The sequence below is a fragment of the Hibiscus syriacus genome, unplaced genomic scaffold (assembly GCF_006381635.1).
Source record: "Hibiscus syriacus cultivar Baekdansim isolate YM2019G1 unplaced genomic scaffold, ASM638163v2 tig00111983_pilon, whole genome shotgun sequence".
Classification (NCBI taxonomy): Eukaryota; Viridiplantae; Streptophyta; class Magnoliopsida; order Malvales; family Malvaceae; genus Hibiscus; species Hibiscus syriacus.
The window spans coordinates 987,631-1,009,766 of NW_024063228.1; the positions used below are offsets into that span (position 1 = coordinate 987,631).

General features: G+C 37.7%; 5 protein-coding genes and 2 pseudogenes across 5 annotated transcripts; 4 read left to right on the top strand and 3 right to left on the bottom strand.

Moving 5' to 3' along the window:
* The first annotated feature begins 2,747 nt into the window (after window positions 1-2,747).
* LOC120173669 lies at window positions 2,748-8,059 on the top strand (annotated as a pseudogene).
* Window positions 8,060-8,762: 703 nt separating this feature from the next.
* Window positions 8,763-9,546, top strand: LOC120173812 (photosystem I reaction center subunit II, chloroplastic-like). The gene has a single exon (XM_039180881.1). The coding sequence runs from the start codon at window positions 8,852-8,854 to the stop codon at window positions 9,476-9,478; it is 627 nt and encodes a 208-aa protein (XP_039036812.1). The 5' UTR covers window positions 8,763-8,851; the 3' UTR covers window positions 9,479-9,546.
* Window positions 9,547-10,680: 1,134 nt separating this feature from the next.
* On the bottom strand, window positions 10,681-12,463 carry LOC120173675 (annotated as a pseudogene).
* A 2,022-nt stretch (window positions 12,464-14,485) lies between these two features.
* On the top strand, window positions 14,486-15,712 carry LOC120173714 (probable purine permease 11). The gene has a single exon (XM_039180799.1). The coding sequence runs from the start codon at window positions 14,569-14,571 to the stop codon at window positions 15,622-15,624; it is 1,056 nt and encodes a 351-aa protein (XP_039036730.1). The 5' UTR covers window positions 14,486-14,568; the 3' UTR covers window positions 15,625-15,712.
* Window positions 15,713-16,819: 1,107 nt separating this feature from the next.
* On the bottom strand, window positions 16,820-18,402 carry LOC120173657. The gene is made up of 5 exons (XM_039180752.1): window positions 18,013-18,402; window positions 17,842-17,935; window positions 17,678-17,715; window positions 17,448-17,583; window positions 16,820-17,332 (listed from the first exon to the last, which is right to left on the bottom strand). Exons 1-5 carry the CDS (start codon window positions 18,340-18,342, stop codon window positions 16,917-16,919), a joined length of 1,014 nt encoding a protein of 337 aa, XP_039036683.1. The 5' UTR covers window positions 18,343-18,402; the 3' UTR covers window positions 16,820-16,916.
* Window positions 18,403-18,997: 595 nt separating this feature from the next.
* Window positions 18,998-19,740, bottom strand: LOC120173659 (non-specific lipid transfer protein GPI-anchored 19-like). The gene is made up of 2 exons (XM_039180754.1): window positions 19,398-19,740; window positions 18,998-19,332 (listed from the first exon to the last, which is right to left on the bottom strand). The coding sequence occupies exons 1-2, from the start codon at window positions 19,705-19,707 to the stop codon at window positions 19,292-19,294; spliced, it is 351 nt and encodes a 116-aa protein (XP_039036685.1). The 5' UTR covers window positions 19,708-19,740; the 3' UTR covers window positions 18,998-19,291.
* An 823-nt stretch (window positions 19,741-20,563) lies between these two features.
* Window positions 20,564-21,774, top strand: LOC120173658 (non-specific lipid transfer protein GPI-anchored 19-like). Its single transcript, XM_039180753.1, has 4 exons — window positions 20,564-21,066; window positions 21,182-21,208; window positions 21,295-21,360; window positions 21,482-21,774. The coding sequence occupies exons 1-4, from the start codon at window positions 20,736-20,738 to the stop codon at window positions 21,691-21,693; spliced, it is 636 nt and encodes a 211-aa protein (XP_039036684.1). The 5' UTR covers window positions 20,564-20,735; the 3' UTR covers window positions 21,694-21,774.
* Window positions 21,775-22,136: the final 362 nt, after the last annotated feature.

The following is a 22,136-nucleotide window of genomic DNA, read 5'->3' on the forward strand; positions in this document are numbered from 1 at the left end:
TAATAAAGATCTTAGGGGCTGTTTGTTTACTCCAGAATGATTAAGTGCTGAATGATTCAAATGCTGAATGATTCAGAGGCTCTGAATGAATTAGCTCTGAATGTGACATACTGTTTGTTTACTGGCTTTGAATCATTCATAATGTACTTCTGTGCTGAATCATTCAGCACTGTTTTGTTGAATCAGTCAGCACTGAATCATTCAGAGGTGCGAAACAAACACGCTGAATGGTTCTATTAAGAGGTAAACAAATAATCCCTTAGTTTTTGTTGATTGAGGGTTTATATAGTTAAACTTAAATTACTTACATGGTAACTCAATTTTTATATATGTATCTTGAAGACATAGTTGATCAAATTTGATTCTTTTAAAAATAATATTATTTTATTTTATTACTAAGATCATCTGATAGATTGATTAAAAATATTAGTTAAAATAAATACAATTAATTAAATCGTAATTTAATCTTCATATTATTTATTGCCAATCCTATGATAAAAAAGTTATTTTCGTACAATTAGTGTGTGGACATTGCTTTGCTTGTCATTGGCCTGGTACACAAATTAGGAGATCGATTTTCTTTTTATTTTGTAGTCATTAAATGATGGTTAATTATTTTATTGGAGATGGTATGAGATTTAACAGATGTGACTAAAATGAGAACTTATTATAATAGAGATAATTAAATTGATAGTGCATGAAAATTATGTGACTTAATCACACAAATTTTTGTTTAGGTGACCAAAAATATTTGTGTTTATATGACTAAATTGATAACACTTTAAAAGTCGAGTGATCTTTCAAATAGTATACCTTATATTAATTTTTCGTTAAATTTATTAAAATTTATATTTAATTAGTGCTTGTTAAAAAAAGTTATTATTTAACTCAACTCAATTCGTTGTTTGTTAAACCAAACTCATTACTCGTTAAGTTAATTAAAAAATTTATCTTATTTTTTAACTAAAAATAAATTTATTAATATTATATGAACATATTAAGGTTGAATTTGTTTTTTATATTAAATTATTATTATTAATTAATAAAATTCAGTGGTCGCGATTGCTTCTTTGGTTACATGCCTTTTTTTCCACGTGTACTTTTCCCTTTACTTCTCCCTTACTCGCCGCCACTTTTATACTAGTCATTCGTAACACACACTTGTTCCTGTCTAAGAGCCTCTCTTGTTCCAACTCGAGTGTACTGTACACATCCCACCCACATCACTTTCCACATTAAAATTTCAGTTTACCACTCTATTTACATGACTTCATGCCTGGATGCCAGATCAGCAAATAGCCGCACATGGACCCGCCATTCTCGCACGGTTCCTGCGCACCTCGCTGACAAAATATTATTAGCCGTCCGATCTCGCGGTGATTGTTGAATCTCGGTTCCGACCCTGACTCGCTTTTATTTTATGATAAAGTTATTTCGTGACACCCTTATGTTAAAGCCACGTCGGATTCGGATCCAACGGATGCTCTTTTCCTATCGGCATCGAACAATAAATCTACATCGTTTATATATGTGTGGGACCCACTTATAGGAATTTGTCGACATAGTGATCATTTCGGACCCACCGATTCCCATGTGATTGATCTATTCCTTTTTGCACTGCACTACAATCAATAATACGGGCAACCGGCTTCCTTGTCATACAGAATAGTAAAGGGAAAGATATTTCATTTGAGTAAACTAGCCAATGGATGGTTGACAACTCTGCTCTCTGAGGTGGGTCCACTAATGAAATGTGAAGTCTTTTTCACATCGCTGACTCACGCGCCAGATGAAAGTGAAGATTTGATACCGCCATCCTAAAGATAGAGATCGAAAGATCTATGTTAAATCACCAACTGTTTAAGGTTAAATTTAACCTACTTATAGGTTAACAAAATAAATAAAATAATATTAAATTCCATTTCACTCACATTATAAATTAAAAAATATTTATATAAAACATATTTTTTCAAAATAAAATCTTATATGTTTAGATTAAAAAAATATGACTGGTACATGGTTTTATGAGTATTTTGAAATAGAAACTAGTTTTAAAATAAATAAATAAATAAATTTAATTATTTATATTAGAGTGGGTCCAACCCTTAATTTCAAAGTGAGTAAGGCAGTTGATATTTAATTATCATCTATCAACGCCTGAAACGTGGCGAGTTAGTGGTCATTTGCCATATTCCAATCAGGAAAGTGACGTATCTGTCACGTAGGCATCTAGAATTCACATCTGTCCAACAAAATGAACGACGGAGATCAACCCATTTGCGTGAAGGAAAAACACTGACCGTCAAACTCATGACCAGCTCTAGAGTAGGTTTCAACTTTCACGCGAGTGAATAAGCGAACAGAGAAAAATTGAAAAAAAAGATACAATTTGGTTAACAGCTGGCCGTTCAAAATTAGTTAATATATTTTCTATATATTTTCCGACTAAATAATAATATATTAATATATTATCCTTTTTTTAGTTTAGATATCATCGTCTGACCAATATTTGATTTTCCACTAAATAAAGGGGAAAAAGATAAGAATAACCTAAAAGAAAAAAAAAGATAAAGTATACTGAGGTTATTAAATTATCCTCAAACTATTATTTTAATTATTAAATTTAAAAAATTATTTATTAAATTTAATTGTCACAAAGCAATTATTAAAATTTATTAAATAATTATAAAATTTTAATTAAATTTATTAAACTTCTACATTTCTTATAATGTTACAAAATGAGATGAGAGATTTTTTTTTTCAGCACAGAAAGCAAAAAGTTGGGTTAAAAATCAGAAAAGCAATCACTGAGAATAAATATAAAGACGCAAAAGAGAACGGTGAACTCTTATCTTTGGACTCTTTACTCTAACGAAGCTCACAAAATCAGTTCTTTTCGCCGGAAACGACGGCGAGTTTGTTAACGGCTGGTTGTTCTCGTTGGAAGATTTTTGTTGTTGTTGTTGAGATTTTGATTCAAAAGTACATATTATGGAGAGAAAGAAAGAAGGAAGAAGAGGATTGCCTAAACGTCGTCAACGAAGCAATAATCTCCGAGATTCACCTGGTTTTAGACTTTTTTCTCTCTTAACTTTTCATTTGTATATGTTTATAAAGTAATTTTTTCCATTTTATTTTGAGTGAGTTTGATTAATAATTTTTTTGATGTTTTCATTTTGCTTGCAGATGGTGGAGAGATGGAGATTCAGGAAACGGTGAGACTGAGGGAGCGAATGAGCAAGAGAGAAAGAGACCGAGATTTGTCGAATCGGTGCAAGCGTCGGCGACAGAATAAAGTGGACGGAGAAGAAAGTACGGAGGAAAGTTCAGGTAAAGAAGAAGAGAATGAAACGGAGCAGCTCAGTAGCCGAAAAATCTCACCTTCAGCTAGAATTTCTGGGCAATCAACAACCCATTCGAAGGCCACCGATGAAATGATAAGTTTTCCAGTTCCTAGAAAAGCTCGCTCAGGTACCAAATTTGCTTTTTTTTTAATTATATATATAATTAAATATAACAGATGGAGCTGATTTTTTCTTTCGATATTCTTTTTCTTTTTCAGCTTCTGTGAAAAGGTCACATGAGAATTGGGTGGCTGGAAATGGTGGTTTAGTCGATGAACAAAACTATTTGCAATCTTCGGTGTCGCCTGTTCGTCGGAGCGTTGAATCTGACCGAGTTTCACCGTCTTCATCAAATGGTTCAGCCAGGAAGAAGATGGTCAGCTCATGTTTTGTATTTTAGATTTTTTTCCTTCTTTTGAGCGTTTGACGAAATTGAGAGGATTTAGCTGTTTTTGGGTTTCTTTTTTGAGATGTTGCAGAAGACAAATCGACCCAAGACTCGACTTCCAAAGCCGACCAAGTCGTCGACCTCAGTTCAAGAAGATATCGAGATTGAAATCGCAGAGGTTCTTTTCGGATTGATGAAACAATCGCATAGCTCCAAGAAGGAAGATAGCGCTGGAAATCCTTTTTCAAAGCTCGAATCTGATGATGCAAATGTTTCCTCCACCGATATTAAGCAGGATCAATTAACTGGCGATGGTTAGTACTCTTAGCATTCAGTCCCAGGTTTTCTTTTTCTTTATTTTTTATTTATTTATTTTGGCTCTTGTAGCCTTGAAGGAGAAGAAAGTCAAAGTCGTGGATTCTCTAACTCCACCGAAAGTTGAGAATGAGCAGAAGGCAGAAATGGAAATTTGTTCACCGGAAAAGGGTCAAATTTCAGGACCTAATGCCGTAACTACCGGAAACGGCACTTCTAAAACTGCATCAGTGGTGATGGAGTCACGGGAAAATGTAAGTTTGATTAAACAAGGAGATTTGAAGCCATCCGTTGGAGAGACGAGACCTGTGGATAGAGATGTGACCGAGGAAAAGTTTGTCACGACTGAAAAGGAATCCTCTAATTCGGATGTTGATTTCCAGAATCCTACAGCAATCAAACTGTAAGCATCAGAGATTCCTTTTTCTTTCTTTTTTTGTCCTTCTCCTTTAACAAATGCTCTCAAAATATCTGATTTCTTTTTAAATGGCGTGGGATATTAATAGAATATCCAAGGAGCAAAGAGCGGAAAGCCAGCTTGGGGAGAAGTTCAAGATCGATTTGATGGTGAGAATCTCCATTCTCTCGAGAATTTGTATTAGATTGCTGTCGAAATTTCTGAATAAAGCTTAACGCCACCTTTTTCCTACAGGCTCCTCCTATGGCATCATCTCCGGTAAAGGATCGCTATGTGGATATCACATTGGATCCGAACTACAAGGCTTGGGAAGTAGAACCGGTTAGCGACTTTCGTTTCTACTTTCTCACGATTTTTTGTTCAGTTCAAATACATTTTTCTTACTTTTTCATTTTTGATGCAGAAGGTGGAGACCTTGGCTAAGGACGAAGCAAATGCTGTGAAGAAAGAAATGAGAGCAGATGATGGTAAAGACAAGAAGAAGGCTACTATGATCGAGAAACAGGATTCATTGAACCTTAATTTGGAGAAGCCGGATCAAGCTGTTAGTGATTGTTGTATATCTGAGCAAGGTCAAAAGCAACAGCTAGCTAAAGCGCTGGAAACAGGTAATTTTATTATGTTTCAGGTTTGATTCACCGTGTTGCTCAATGAATTCTATTTGTTAACTTTAGCTCTTGGTTTTCTTGAGTTATGATAAGACGAGTGTACTAATTGATCCTCGTCTCTTATTCAGCTCAATCTAGTTCAGTGCATCTGCCGAATGGTTTTCCGCCTTTAGGGTAAGCTATCAAGACTTTGTTCCGAACCTGCATTTTGTTTTTGTTAAATAGTCTGGTTGTATTTTTCATTTTTATTTCTATGTAGTTTAAATTTTATTTTTATAACAGGTATATGCCTCCGTTCCCAACAATTGCGCCCTTGGATGCAAGCGCTAGATCATCTACGACATTGCAGGTATGAATTACTGGTTTCATTGCTTGGCCAAAGGTTTAAATATATGGCTCAGGTTATTTGTCACATATTTTCTTGGCTTTAAATTAATTGAGTTTCTATTGGAAATATGCAGCCTCTTCGTTTCTCATTTTCCCAACCACGGCCTAAAAGATGCGTCATGCATCGTTACATTGCTCATAACATACACTTACACCAGCAGTATGCAAAAGTGAACCATTTTTGGCCACCGCAGACCAGTTTTGCTTCTCTATCTGGGGCCAAGCCCAGCTATCTCAATGTGGTTACATCTGCGGAAACATCGGCTCTTGGAAATCCATTAGTGAATCTAAGTCCTACGGAGGAGAAAAGTAAGGTTGCAGTGAGTTTTCCTGGTGTTACCAGCAAAGATAAAACCTCTGAATGTGCCAAGGATACGGCGCAGAGAAAGCAGGTGGCGCTTCAGAAGGCTTCCCAACCAGTATCTGCTGGTAACTTGATGGTATGTTATACTTTTTTAAGTTAATGAAGAATCCTTGCAAATCCATTTTCATTCTATTTGTTTTAAGAATTTATCATTTTCAAAGTCTTGGTTTTTTCATCATGTTGCAGAATGGCCCTGCTTTCATCTTTCCTTTGAGTCAGTATCAAACAAGTGCAAATCAATCTGGCCCTTCCAAACCTGCTACCTCTACTAGTAAAGCATCCTCGACTGATAATTCGACACCTGGAATCTCGACTAGCTCTACAGTGTTACCAGGGGTAGCAACAGCTGTGAGCTTTAATTACCCAAATTTGGCTGCTAACCAACCTCCATACTTGACTATAATACAGAACAATGGTTACCCGTTTTCTATCTCTGCTCCTGTTGGAAACCCGCCTTCAATTAGAGGACCGACCCACGGTCAGGTGTTGCCTTTCTATAATGGGTCTTTCAATTCTTCTCAGATGTTCCATCCTCAACTTCAACAACAGCTAGCTCGCTCTCAGCCTCTGGTTCAACCACCTTATCAAAATGCAGTCCCGTCAAGCGGTTCATCATCATCCCACAAGCAACCAGAAAGTCAGCAACAACGGGGTGGACAAGTTTGTGCCAGTAATTTTTTGAGCTCAACCAGTATGCATTCACGGCAGTTGCAGGAGCATAAGATGCTTTCATCCAATCAGTCTCGTAAAATGGAGCATGAGATGAGTGGGGAGCATACAACTGCAAATGCGCAGAAAAAGGTTCATTGCCAGAACCCACCAGTTCATCATCAGCCACTCAACTTTGCGCTAGTACCCTCTGCATCGGTGGGTGGAGGCGGAGTTGATCTCGTTCCTCCTCAAGCATTTGCCATGTCATTTACCTCCTTAACTGGAAATAACAAAGGTTCAAATCTCAACTTCTCATCTATGGCTCAGAACCCCGCAATTTTTCACAGCCTACCTGAGATGGCTAGGCAAGGATACCAAGTTGCACCTGTACCACAAACTGCACAGCAGAAGAATCACCAAGGATCTGATGGGAAGAGTGGATCTAGTTCAACCAATACCGATGATGGCAAAAAGGCAAGTTCAAGGAAGTCACATAAGACAAACGGTCAGACGTATGTTTTTGACAATTCAGCAAAATCCTTGAACTTTGTATCCTCTCCCGTCACTGGAAATTGGCCTCCACGCTCCTCCACCCCGACTACGGTAACCATAAATCCTCCCATTGTTCCCAACTCATCAAGTTCCCATCAACAGCTGCTTCAACTTCAGAAGCAGCACATGGCGCAACAACATCATCCGCAGCCTGCTACAGCTTCTCGAAGCAAAACTCAGACAACCAACACCATGCCTGCATCTTCCATTGCTGCCAAGTTTTCTAGCAATGCTGCTGTATTCTCACAAACTGTGCCCCAAAGCAACCCTGCTGCACAATCAACCCCGTGGAAAAACTCAGCTAGAACACCAGCTTCCCCTGGTACCAATATTAAATTATTTCCCCAGCAACCATTGAAGCCTCCACAAGGCCAAACACAAATATTGTTCGGGGTGAATACCAAGTCTGGGTTATCGGCACAGGGACAAGAAATACCTACAGCAGCGGGACCGCATCTGATATGATTGTCGGGTCTCATCCTGGTGTTGGCAACCTGAGAACTAGCTCAACAAGCAGCAGAGTGAGAATTCTTCTGCTAATACTCCAGCTGAAAGAAGAAACGTGCTCCAACCTTGACCAACATGCCCCTGCCACCTTTCGGAGTTCTGAGGTATCGAAAGCAAACTGCATTTGGTATTTTATAAAGGGACAAGGTGCAGGACGCATTGCAAAGATTTTCGAGGGAGACATAGGTCTTCATGTTAAGTGAAAAAGCACCACATGGGTTCTTGTTATGGTTGAGGAACCAAAAGAGTTATCACAATCACCTGGGGTCATTGATCTTAACAAGAGAGAATAATGCTAAGATGGAGGTCGGGTACCTAGTTTTGAAGTAGGAACCAAAGTGGGGGCACCAACCAAAACCCATAATGTGGGTCTTCATGGTTGGGTGTTAGATGAGGTCAAATTATTATTTTATTGGTTTAATGTGATGCTGACGTGTAAATAGGATAACCATTTGCTAATAAAACAATATTCTTAGTTTCGTCACTATTTTATGTGAAAAATTGACCTTTAGGTTTGTTCATTTCCTTTGCTTTTGTTGTGTCATTGATTGTTGGGAGGGGGCATTAGGCATATCTCGAACTCTTTTACCCCTAACTTTTGACTCAACACTTTGATGCTTTCAAGCAAGCTTCCTTAAACAGTACGAGTAGCAGAGTTCGGTTTTAATGTTCTGTTGGTTTAGGTTCTTGTTAGAGGTGATTTCGAAATTACAAGAACGGGTCGCGCTTCCCGAGTTTTAAGCCTTTTAGTGTGGATCCTTGCAGAGTTGTCATGTGCCCCGAAAGATGTCATTGAATTATATATATATAATAAGATATTTTTTTTGTAAATATAATAAAATATATAATTAAAATTTCCGAGATAGAATTAGATATTTTCTTTTTATTCTAAACACAAACTCACATCAATCCCAATTTTATTCTTCCTAAAACTCTTTTTATCTTACCCCCAAACTGGAATTTTAAAAGAAAATTATCTTTGTAAAATCAAATCAGAACAAAATCTATAAAATTTGGATATTTTTTTACCCCTAATAGTTGCATATTAAATTTATATTAAAAACAAATGGATAAGGATATTAGGGGAAAAAGTAAGAAGTAGGCTTGGGTAAGAGCAAGCATCTAAATCAAGCACCCTATTGGTTCAAGTATTATCTTCTTATCCTAAAGATCTGAACCCCAACACCACAATCCATCTGAAATCATTACCCTTTATCATCATCATCCATCACACAATCCCCTCATACGAAATCAACAAGAAGAAAAAGGAAAAGGGAACTCATCTCCCCAGGCACTACATCCATCATCTAAAACCCCATGGCAACTCAAGCAGGTTTCTTCACCCCCACAATCACCACCCCAAAATCTCTGCCTCCATGGAAGCCATACTCCTCATTTTCCTTCGCCACCCCCATGTCCCTCAACTTCTCCATTGCTCAAAGATCCATTAGGGCTGCAGCTGCAGAGGCAGATGAGACAACGGCAGCAGCCGCCACAAAGGAAGCTCCAGTAGGTTTCACCCCACCGGAGTTGGACCCTAACACCCCATCACCCATATTTGGAGGAAGCACCGGAGGGCTGTTGAGAAAGGCACAAGTTGAAGAATTCTATGTCATCACATGGGATTCCCCCAAAGAACAAATCTTCGAGATGCCTACAGGAGGGGCTGCCATTATGAGGCAAGGACCCAACTTGCTCAAGTTGGCAAGGAAAGAGCAGTGCCTGGCTTTGGGTACCAGGCTGAGATCTAAGTACAAGATCAAGTACCAATTTTACAGGGTTTTCCCAAATGGTGAGGTTCAATACCTTCACCCCAAAGACGGTGTTTATCCTGAGAAGGTGAACCCTGGTCGTCAAGGAGTGGGTCTGAACTTTAGGTCAATTGGGAAGAATGTCAATCCCATTGAAGTTAAGTTCACTGGAAAACAAGTTTATGACTTGTAAGATGAGCGACTTAATGAAAATGATGCAACCATGATTTCTTGTTAATTGTTATATGTACTTCTCCTTTTGCTGCATTTGTTACTGCGTGTTTATGTAAAATGAATTTCAACTTTTAGCTAAACAAGTGCTAAGCAATGGCACCTTTATCTTCTAAAAGCATTTCATACACTTAACAAAAATTGTTAACAGAACACTAACAAAAATTGTTAACAGAACTAGTAAATAACTGTCGAGTTTTCATTGTTGGTGCCTCCATCAATGCATACAGTACATAGATTCAAACAGTCCCAGACGGATGCCAAGATCAACTTGTCCATTGGTCTGAGGACGGTTGCAATTTACTAACGGTGGAGTCTCAGATGAAGCTGTATGGCCAATTCTGATGACAAGCTCAAAATTCTGCATGAGCAAGCAATATGTTTAATGTCAAGTCCCCTTGCAAAAGCTATATGATATAAACTAATGATCAGTTCACCAACTAAGCAACTTTTCTAAAAATGACAACAGAAACTATATCCTTTTATGTCATGTTATACTATAGTTTGAAATCTCTACCAATTAAACAAAATTTCCTAGAGAGGCTGTAGATCATGCTACGACCTGTCCTTCATTGTCACCTCTTAAAACGATCCTAAAATGTATTCTTATGGTTCTAGCACCCATCCTTTCTCCAACGTTTAGTATGTACGGTATAAATCACAAACTGTAGTATCCAACAGTAAGAGCTTGGATTCCATAACCGCTAAATGAATATATTACGGGCGAAAAAGAGAGCACAATCTTCATATCATACGGCCATGACAGGAACAGAAACAAGACATTAGGGAAACAGTACCCCCCCCGGGAACACCATATACACTTCTATCACCAACTGAACAATCAGTTACTACAAAGTTGAGGATACAACAAAACAATGGGTGTTTCTCTTTCACACCTTTGGTCTCAACCAAGACAAATTGATAATAATCTTCTCAATTCAATTCTTTACAGAAAATAAGGGAAAGGATGTTGATGAAAATGCAAATCATGCCAACATAACACAGTTTTTCTTATTTCGAATTTTCTATATTCTAACTACATGAAAAATGCTGCCCTCAACATCTCAGCAGTTTGTAATAGTGATAATGCTTTCATTGCAACACAAACAAATTAGCAACAAACTAATAGTGGCAACAGCATAAATAGTTGAACATACATGAGATTTAAGCATCGGTACCATCCTTTCCAGCGAAAGGGTTGTGAGGTGGACCAACATCCTGCCCAATATGGCGCTACACCAGCCATTGCAAATCAGCCATAACCTTGTGCTCGCGCTTTGCTTTCTCTTCATAGTTAAACATAGCCAATGCCCTCTTGTCCTCTGCACTGTAAACCTGGTTTTCTTTCCTAATACGAATAGCATTCATTCTCTGATGTCTGCCACCACTCATCACAAACCCAAGGTTTTCAAACTTCTGAATCTCTTTAGCAGAAAGACCCACTTCACCTCTTCGTGGGATACGCTTCCCTTGTTGGACATATTGTGCAATGGCATCATCATAACTTATATGCCCCTCAGCTCTTGGCAAAGGTGCTGGGCCAACCATAGGCTCGTTACCCAGTGCAGGTTTCTTCTGAGCCTTCATTTCTTTGAACATAAGAGCTTCGGCAGCATTAATATCAGCCATAATAGGCTCATCTACCATTGCTTTACTCTTAGCGGCAACTCCAGAATCTGAACTCTTATCAGAATCTGAAGCTTGGCTATCAGTTTCTTAACCTCTCCTTTTCTTACTCTTTCTAGACCTCGAATTCAAACAACTTTTCTCCTTCGACTTGACACAATCATCGGAAGATATGTCAGTTTCGCTTTCAACAATGTTGCTCTCATCGGAATCACTATGCCTACTCTTCCTCTTGCTTCTTTTCCTTCTATTGCTTTTCTTACTTCGGCTACTCCGCTTTCTCCTCGACTTCCTTCTCCGTTTGTTATCTTCCTCCTCATCGTCGGATTCACTGGAAGATGATGTTTTCCCGCTTCTACGTTTGCTTCTATTTTTTCGCTTAGAACTCCCCTTCTTCCTCTTCCGATATCTCAAATAATCTGAATCAGATTCTTTCCCCGACTCACTCTCTGATTCACTTCTAACAGGTTTTTCAGACTCAGACTCGGATTTAGCTCTCTTATAGCCCTTCTTCTCATTTACGTTACCGGAGTCGCTTTTCTCATCACGGTTATCCTCCCCGTACATCTGTGAAATTTCAACACCTTTATCCTCCAAATCATCGTCTTCGTTCCTCGGCGGATTAGGTTTATTCTCCAAAATACAGAACTCAAAAGCCTTCCTCATCCTCTGCCTCTTCAGCCTCCTATACTCCTCAAAGTTCAATCCTTTCAACTCCTCGTCCGATTCAGACTCCGATTGTTTTCCGTTCCTATAATCTCGGTCTAGGTAGCTATGATTCTTGCCGAGTTCCTTGGGCAGCGAGTTTAAGGAGCGGTCATGTGCAGGGATCCGCCTTCTAGGGTTTTCGCCTCCAGGTTACCGTGAAAGGTTGCGGCTTTTGGTCGGTCGCGGTCATATACATCGTAAATTGGACTGCGCCGACGGCGGCGATAATCGATAGAATCATCGGATTTCTCGCGTTCAAAACGCTGCCTTCTTTCAGGAATTTCGGGAGGGCTTCGTCTTCTAGGGTTTCTGTATTCAGGTGAACCAGAACGATTACGCTGTTGGTTACCATTGCGGCTCTGGTGGTCACGTTCGTATGCTTCATAGCTAGTGCTATGACGGCTTTGGCAGGGGTAATCGGGGGAAACATCGGATTCAGAAATGTAGCGGCCGTTCTCACGATCAGATTCGTGCCTTCGTCCCAGAACTTCGACGGTGGATGTTAGGCTGCCCATCGGAATCCAATAAAATGACGTAATCAATTAGAAGTATCGTTTTTCCTATTCTTTTTGCAAAATTTTCAAAAGAGAGCGAAGGGGATCAGGTCATGCTCATTGAAAAGTTTATGATGAACCTGGAAAGAAGATAACAATTTAGGGGGGAAATATGAAAAATAATACATGCTAAGCCAAAACCGACATTGTAATTAAAGGAGTCGAAAGCCTATTGAGTCCCTAGTCCGAATGAAAGTGGACTAGCCCAATGCCTATAGAATTCTGAATTTTTTTAATTAATAATATATAAAAGAAAAATAAAATTTAAATTTTATAAAAGATAAATAAATTGATTTATCATATCGGAATCTGTCTGAATACATATTTTTTTTTATTACCACTAGATATAATTAAAAAATAAATATTTTTTATAAAAAAATATCAATATTAAAAATCAAATCCATATTATATCAATTTAGATAATAAAAATCAATCAATTCGAAAAGATTCGGTAAATTATAATTTCCATCTAGAACTTTTTGCATTTCTATTTTCATTGTTAGGATTTTGAAAAAAAAATTATCATTAAAATTTTAAATTATACATGTTTTGATCAATCCGTGGTTAAAAATTAATAATGTTATAATATGATGGATCCAGATGATATTGATTTGATTGTGTTTTGATGGAGGCGATGATGTTAAATGAAGTGGGTCATGGGGAATAAGAATAATATATATTTGTTTAATGTAATTCGAGTGAAATGAATGTGTGATTAGGATGGGCATAGTATCCGAATCCAAATTCGATGAGTTTCGATTCGGTTTGATTTGATTTTTAAAAAAAAAATTAGGTTCGGGTTAAATTAGGTCTAAATTTTCAGAGATTGTATTCAGGTAGGATCAGATTTAAGTTTATGGTGAAAAATACTCGGTCCGACTCTAGAAAAAACATATAATTTTACTTTTATATTTAAGTATAATTACAATAATGTCCCTATATATATATTATTTTTTTTAATTAAATCTCTATTTTTATCGGATAAAAATAATATTTTTTAATAAATATATTATTTCAAGTTGGGTCGGATTTGAATTTTATCTCAAAAAATCAAGTCAGGTTCGGATCGGGTGAAGAGTGTATATTTTTAGGTTTGATCGGGTTTGGGTGAAGGATGTATAATTTTCGAATCGAATCAGTTTGACTGAAAATCCAACCATACCCATACCCATACCCATCCCTCTGTGTGATTCGATTCAAAAAACCAGATCTAAATAATTTGAAAATTTTAAAATCTAACGACCATCATCAATAATATTTACTATGATAGTTGATCATCATAAGTAATAATCAAACTTTAAATTAATGATTATATGACTAAAAAAGTATTAAAATAAATCATGTAATTAAACAATAGTTTAGAAAACAGTACAGTGAAAAAAAATTCATTGTCTAAGATTTAGCGATTAATTTGAAAGTTGTTAAACTTCAATAGTCAAATTAGGAATACATATAAGGTTAAGTGGTTAAAAGCTTATTTTACCCAAACAAATTGAGGGTAAAATTTTATGTGACTATCCAAAATGAATCACGAGCCAGGCAAAACTTTTCCCTTCACGAGGTTGAAGTGAATGAAAACTTAAATTCCCATTTGTCTTGAATTTTCTATTCTCTTTCGATCATATTTCTTCTTTATCTCTCTCATATTCTTGGCGAGCCAGGTTCTCATCAGAAATCGAATGTGAATTATAAGATTTTGTTCTCGATACTCTGATGAGATTGTTTTATTGACGCACAGGTTTTTTTTATTCTTTAATGGAGTGCTTCTGTTATCTTAATTATGCAAAGAAGACTGATTAATGTTGAATATTGGTTCTGTTTTAATGCATAGATTCCATTGCTTGCCTTTGTTCTGTTGATTACTAATGATATGATTCTTTATCACTTAAGTTTTCGCTTAGGTATAATATATATATATATATACCGAATGAAGTTAAAATGAAATTCTTTATGTTTCAGCCCCTCCTCCTCGTTATAATAATACTTGGACTTGACGTGTGATATAAATGTTAATTTTATGGTGCTGGGATTTGGATGAATCTCTTTCATGCTCTTTATGTCGCCAAAAATAAGAATTAGTCCTCTTGAACTTTGATCCAATTCATTAATTTTAGTTTTCAATTGCAAATGTATAGGTAAAACTGTTTACAAGGACGAAAATTTGATGGAGCAATCACCGTTTCTTAAACTCAAGCACTGGCAATGGTGGGCTATGGTGGCAATCAACATTTTCTTCCTCATTGCTGGCCAAGCTGCTGCAGTTCTTCTGGGGAGATTTTATTATGATCAGGGTGGGAATAGTAAATGGATGGCCACTCTTGTGCAAACTGCTGGCTTCCCTGTCCTTTTCATCCCTTTGTTTTTCCTTCGCCCTTCTTCGGAAGCTTCAACTTCTTCCACCTCGCCTCCCATCAGAATTCTTGCTCTGATTTATTTCGTTCTCGGAGCAGTCGTAGCCGGTGACAATATGTTGTATTCTGTTGGGCTATTGTACCTCTCAGCCTCTACGTACTCACTCATTTGTGCAACTCAATTAGCTTTCAATGCAGTTTTCTCCTACTTCCTTAATTCACAGAAGTTCACTGCTTTGATCCTGAACTCGGTGGTTATCTTGTCTTTGTCCGCTGCCTTAATCGCAGTTGATGATGATTCCGAAGGACCATCAGGAGTTTCTAAGAAGAAATTTCTCATCGGCTTCCTTGCTACCCTCGGAGCTTCTGCCCTTTACTCCCTTTTGCTTTCCCTTATGCAACTTTCTTTTCAAAAGGTTTTGAAGAAGGAAACGTTTTCTGTTGTTTTGGAAATGCAAATCTATACATCCGTCGTTGCCAGTTGTGTATCGGTCGTGGGTCTCTTTGCCAGCGGGGAATGGAAGACTTTGCAGCATGAGATGCAAGGCTTCGACACTGGAAGAGTTTCTTACGTGCTGACATTGGTTTGGACTGCTATAACTTGGCAAATATGTGCTGTTGGTGTTGTAGGCTTGATTTTTCTCGTCACGTCTCTCTTCTCCAATGTAATCAGTACTATGTCGTTGGCTGTTACTCCACTAGCTGCTCTGGTAGTTTTTCATGACAAAACGACCGGAGTGAAGGTAATTGCTATGCTTCTTGCACTCTGTGGTTTTGCCTCTTATATTTATCAAAATTATCATGATGACACAAAGGCAAGGAGGCTTCAAACCGATGTTCAGGAAAGCCATGATAATTCTTCATGCTAATAATCTTTGTGCAAATATATTTGGTACCAATGTAAAGAACCTACTGCCATGGTTGGTCTGATTTGACATTCTGTGAATCATTTCCCATTTAAAAATTGTAGCAGCGGCATTTATTTATATACATATATATTTGAAGTTTGCTTTTTTTTTTTTGGTTATGAATTGGCTGCAGATTTTAGTTTTGATTTTGTAATGCAAATGAAAAAGAGATGTATTGTTAAAGTTCTACGTTGCTTTTGTTTGTAATGTAAAATGATAATAAAACATTAAGCACTATTTGAGAATTGAGGTGTAGCTCTCTCCATCCATTTTCATTATCACTATGTTATTTTGATGGAGATAGCCATGTGAACTGACTCACTTATTAATCTCTTTATTTATGATCTTAAGTGATAATTAAGCAAGGTTAGTTGTTAATTATGTCTAAAATTTTCATGTATTTAGATTATTATAGACACTAATAGTTCATTTATGCAGTAGATTTTGGTACACTTGTATTGTGTTTAAAATGGCTGCAGATTTTACTTTTGATTTTGTAATGCATATGTGAGAGGGCTGTAGGTTAAGATGATGCTGATGTTTGCAGTGTAAAATGATAGTTCGAATTTATTTTTTCTTTGTTTCAACTTTCATGTTAATGTTGAGGTGAAGCAGCAATTAATCTAGGGTAATTATGCGGTACGACAATCTAATTTAAGAAGATTTCAACCTAAAATGTTATCATGTTCAACCTAAAAAGTTATACAATTACATTACAGAGATTTAAGACTTATAACTGAAATTGTTATGAATAATGTAACATTTTCGGTTGCAATCTATCCAACTTAAAAGGTTACGCTATCCAACCTAAAAAGTTACACTCTTGATAAGATTATCGACTACAACTGATTTCTACCATTTTTTAACCTTATAATAACAAGTATTTTAGAATTTCCTACTAATCTAGGTTAACAATTGCTTTGAGATAAAAGACATTTATGCTTGCAGCCATTGTATTTCTTTCTTCCTCGTTTATTCAGCATCGGTAGTGATGTTAAACTTTTTCCGATGATAATAATGTTGAATCAGCTTAAATATAAAGATTAAATCAAAGCAAAATCTGTAGATTTTCCTTTGCTATGCCAAAATCTTCATCAGCGGCCTGAACTTCACCGTTAATTACATATCTATGCTCAAGTATTCACCAGAGTAAAAATTGGGACAAGTTCATTTATTCTCTTTTATAGCGAATAGAGCTGCACAATTCTTCTCTTCATACATTAAGATGTTCAAGGCGACTCAAGCCTTTAAATCTATTGTTCCCTGTCAACATCTAAAAAGAGAAGATAAGCAACTAAGCCAATGACAGGGATAAATCTAAGATAACTCACTACACTTACTCTGCTTTTCTCAACATTTTGTAGGTTCTCACCAATCAACCAAGGCTGGAAGATTGTGTAAAGACATATGTCCCAAATGAATGCATAAGCCAGCCTTTCTGAACCCAAATAACTTACCAAATACTGCCATCTATCTGTTATGTTTCCAAAATCACCATCAATTCGACCATAAATACTCCATATCACAGATAACAGACATACAGCCCCACCGATTATTCCCACTGGGGCTGCACCATTCGTCATTGCCGAGCCTAGTGGAGAGAGTTCCCTGGGACGGCTATCTGCATCAGCTTCGTTCAGCCGGATCGCCATGTAAGGAATTAAGAATGCTGGCATCACATAATGGAGGATATTGCAATTAGACTTATCACACAACAGAAATATTTAATACATCTTAACGGGCAATCAAATTTATTAGTTTTGAGAATTTTGAAGGAAGCATACTGTTGGTGAGAAACATCTGCAGACCCCATAGAACATCGAGGGAACTTTTGTATCTGTCTCTCTTACAATCAGAGAATAGCAATGGAGCAAACATCAGCGTCCAACCCATAACAAAGTTGAATAATCCCTCAGACATCTGATCGATAAATACTAACATTATATTATTAATAAGCCTTTCTGAAAAAAGAAGAATTAAATTCAGTTCAACAAAAGATGGCAGTGATGCTTACAGGGTGAAGGACTGGGGCATCAATCAGACGAATGCCAACTACTCTGCCAGAAAAGGTTTCAGTGATTGCATAGATCATCATCAAGAATAAAATACAATAATAAAAAAAAATAATTTGTCTGATAGTACAGGCTACAGCAGAAGGCATGGAATTATTGAATGTACCAGCATTGGTCAAAGGCAAAATGAAGAAGAAATTGAGAGAAAGGCCGATGAGAGCGTTTATTGTGTCCGAACTGATGGCCCATACAGGATCTCCCTGGTTAACTCAAAAAACCAATATTTCAGTTTGAAAGAAATGAAGAGAATTTGGGAAATCAAAAAGAGGAAGCTTACAGGGGCATAAGGAAGCAAAAAGAGCCACAAGATGTAAACAGCCTCGGCAGTCCACAGAGCCAGCTGAAGGACTCGCCGAAGACGATCATACTGATGACTTCCTTCCGAGGTGGAACTCAAGGCGGTGGACTTGCGGCGAGACGCGCGGCATACAATGGGCATGGACTGGTGGATAGAAAACGGGGTTGTGGGACATGGTTTGTAAGGATAGAGACCGGGCTGGGGATGAGAAAGGGATAGTGAAGGAGGGATGGAACTGAAGGGTGTTGGTCTTGGAAGAGCAGAGAAATGGGTTTGGCAGAGAAAAGATTGAGTTACTAGTAAAGCCATGCGTTTCAGCTTAGGATTAGCTGATGAAAATAAGAAGCCAAAGAAAAGAACAGAAAATGGGGTTGAAAACTTGTCATACGTGGTCACTCATTTGCGTTTCATTTTATGGGTAAAATAACTATATGGTCACTCACCTATTACTTAATTATTTTTTGGTCATTTACCTCTAAAAAATTAATGTGACATTTTTTTATTTTATCTATGGTAGCACATTAGTATTACTGTTAATTTTTAACAATGTATCACTAGAATAGAATTAAAAGATAATGTTAAATATGATTTTGAAGTATGCCTTCCTTGGTTCTATGCTATATCTGCCATCTGTTTTTCGTTTTCTGAGGGGAAAAAACAAATCGTTCAGAATCAGAAGGAATTATTTTCCCGCGCATTTGAATTGAAGTTTTCCTTGATAATTATGAGTTTATGACCGCTGACTTTTCTTGAAGCTATCAAGTTGTCTGTCTTGCTTAATTAGTGGGTTTGTCATTTGTTTATCTACTTAATCATTTGATTCCAATCTGAAGTTATTTATGATGATGGAGATAAACAAAATATGCCATGTTCTTTTCTGGTTGGTTAATAGGCATTCGTGAATTATTTCTTAACTCGTCGGTTGCATTTTAGTTAACGGAAACAAAGATATGTACTCAAATAGCAATGGATTCTCATATAATTTCCATTAAACACGCATGACAAAGCAGGCATACAAATGGCTACTGTCTGTATATTAGGTAAAGAAGCTCCTAGTTGACATAAAAAACTTCAAACATAAGGCGAAAATCATATGTATGAAGCAACGAACAAAGTAACGAGAATGAGAGCAAGCGGCTTGATTCGCTGCCTTCTTTTGCAGGAACTTGGGAGTTGTGTCTACCTGAAGGAATGCTCGGCATCGATGATGTTGTAGCCGGTGTGTCCGGTGTCTCGTCTGAACTATCAGCTGTTGGATTTACTGCAGATTCACTGGGGCATCTGTTGGACCACTAGCACCTGGTAAACAGTCAAATTAGCTAACTTCATGGGGAATACGGCTTAGATTTTTAGCTTGACCTTACCGTTAACACGTGGCGTTTGGACATTGCAAGCTCCAGGGAGTGACAGAACTTTAGTCTGGTTAATGGTAATACCCAACGATGAGCCCCCGCCATTGAGTGCCGAGAAAAGACATTGAGGCTGCGATTGAACCACGCTAGAAAGCTGAGAGCAGCAACTCGATGCCGGGGTTGTCGAGCTTCCTGTAATGTAGTTTAAACACGGGGCTAAACCCAAGAGCATGCTGGTGCAACCGGACTGAGCCGTGGCTAAATCACAACGAAAGTTCACAAAAACCAGGGCTAGACCCAACTTCACATATTCTAAAGCCATTTTGGAGGTTCAGTTTGCAGGGAGCAAGTTATTTGTGGCACTAAAAAGGCTGTGTCTTCCCAATAGGGAAAGGTGGGCACATATATAGCAAATATCATGGCAACATATCATACTATATTAGTTGCATTCGGGTGGCCAACTTTGACTAAACCAGGGTTGATTTTGGTTGAACAATTTTAAGAAGCTCAACCATTCTTCCATGGCAGATCTTGAGCCTAATATTTACAGCCAGCTTTAGTTTCTCAAAACAAAGGGGAAAAATGGCATACCCAAGTCTATATCGGTTGGCCTAAATGGTTGACGTTAAAAATTTCCAGTTTGCAGCCCCACCGTTAACCACGGCGCATAGGCATTGTGGCAACTATTGAAACTACCGCACATAGGCATTGGGGCGATGATTGAATTAGACACATCTCAACTCCTCTTGATGCCATTTGTGTTACAATTCTTGTCTGCCTATATAAACTTGAAAGTCGAAATGTTTGATTGAATTTGAAGACTTGGGTTTACTTGACCGAGTGTTATTTAATGGTGTCTTGAGGAAACTGACAAATGGATTGGTTATATTCGGATGACCAACTCCTATTAATTATTTAGAGGTAGAACCAATTAACCAATCTATTGGTAACCAAAAGAAAACGACATTCATTGTCCTAAACTATTCAAAAAGGGTAACAATGCATAAAACCCTTGCCTTTTTAAGATGCTAGGAAGATGCATACTGGGTTCCCTTTCAACTGGAAGGAAAAGAGGAAACAGCCATGGCTGCTAGAATCGATCAGTTGTTCATAAACATAACTAACATGGCGAATGATCTACCTTGAACTGCTTGTGATTTCATCACAACATAAAAAAAAGAATGATTACTTGATTGAGGAAATTAGTTGAAGTAGTTGATCTGCAGTACCCAATTCAAAGCTGCCTGTTTTTTGCTTGCAGCAATCTCAAAGACTCGAAACTATAAATCCTTCCCATTTCCATGGCGTTTACCATTACTCCAAACTGATTGCAGTTTCATTTAAAAAGTCATGGAAGGTTTCAAGTTTCTCCAACTCATTGCAATATTATCAACCCTTTCAGTCATTTCGGTTGAAGGCCAAATTTCTACGGCCTGCACGGCCTCAATGATCTCGACCTTCACACCTTGCCTAAACTTCATCACCGGAAGCAGCGGGAATGGCTCATCGTCACCAACTCAAGGCTGTTGCAGCTCGTTGAAGTCGATTATGAGCAGCAGCATGGATTGTGCTTGTCTTATTTTTACTGCAAATATACCTCTTCAACTGCCCATAAACAGAACCCTGGCACTTGGTCTCCCCCGAGCTTGTAACATGGGTGGCGTACCAGTGCAGTGCAAAGGTACAGAGCTTAATTTCTCTTATATATATGTGTATATATATATATTGTAGTTCGATTAATTTCTCTTGGTTTTATGTTATAAGAGATAACCATTCCATTTCTTGTGTTTTTGCAGCAACTGGCACTCCTTTACCAGCTCCAGGTAACTTATCACACAAGCAATCAAACAAGTTTTGGATTTAGACAATTTAAATTAGCATTAACTGATCTGAAGAACATTTTTGGCAGGCCCTGTTCCCTTCCTACTTTCTCCAACTTTACCACCAACAGCCGCGTCACCCTTAAGCCCTGGAGGTAATCTTAATGAATCTGCATCAGTATTTTTTATTAGCTTACCCCCAACATTGCAGTACGGGGAGAAATACCATGAAACCATGAATTTCTTTTCTTAAAAAATGTATTGTTGTTGTGACAGCTTCCAAAGCTTTAGGATCAGAATCTGATACTCCCTTGGACCTGGAACCTGCTTCGCCACCCGAAGAAAATGAAGAACCAGAAGCTCCCTCGGCCATGATAAATCCAGGGATTCGACCAGTCATACAGCCATCGGCATCGAGTCCGTCTTATGTTTCCCCTCCGTTGTTACTCACACTATTGATTGGAGTTACAATTTTCAAGTTCAATTAAAGTCCAGGTTGTGTTCTACTATATTTGTTGTTTGAAAGTCACTTTCTCTGATGGCAGTTCTATTTATATGAGCTTATTAGACATTGAATTTCACATTCATTTGTATGTTCTACATTGGATAATGTACTTAACATTAAGGAACATGAAGGCTTGCTTTAAAATCTGAAGATTGAAACCAATATTACTTTTTGAAAAACCCCATCGACTATCGGCATTACTCAAGTACTTAACTTGGGAGGGATGTGAATCTATTCAACGGTGATGAGAGATTGAGAGCTCCCACGTATCCGATAAATGTCAGTTTCCACGCAAAGCTCCATGAAAAAATTGAACATACAAATATAGGATCAATTAATAAGGAAAAGAGCATGCCTGGTCATTCTCTAACAGCGACTTCCAATTGTGCATCTCAACTAGAGCCTTTGCAGAGCGGTAGGACAAAG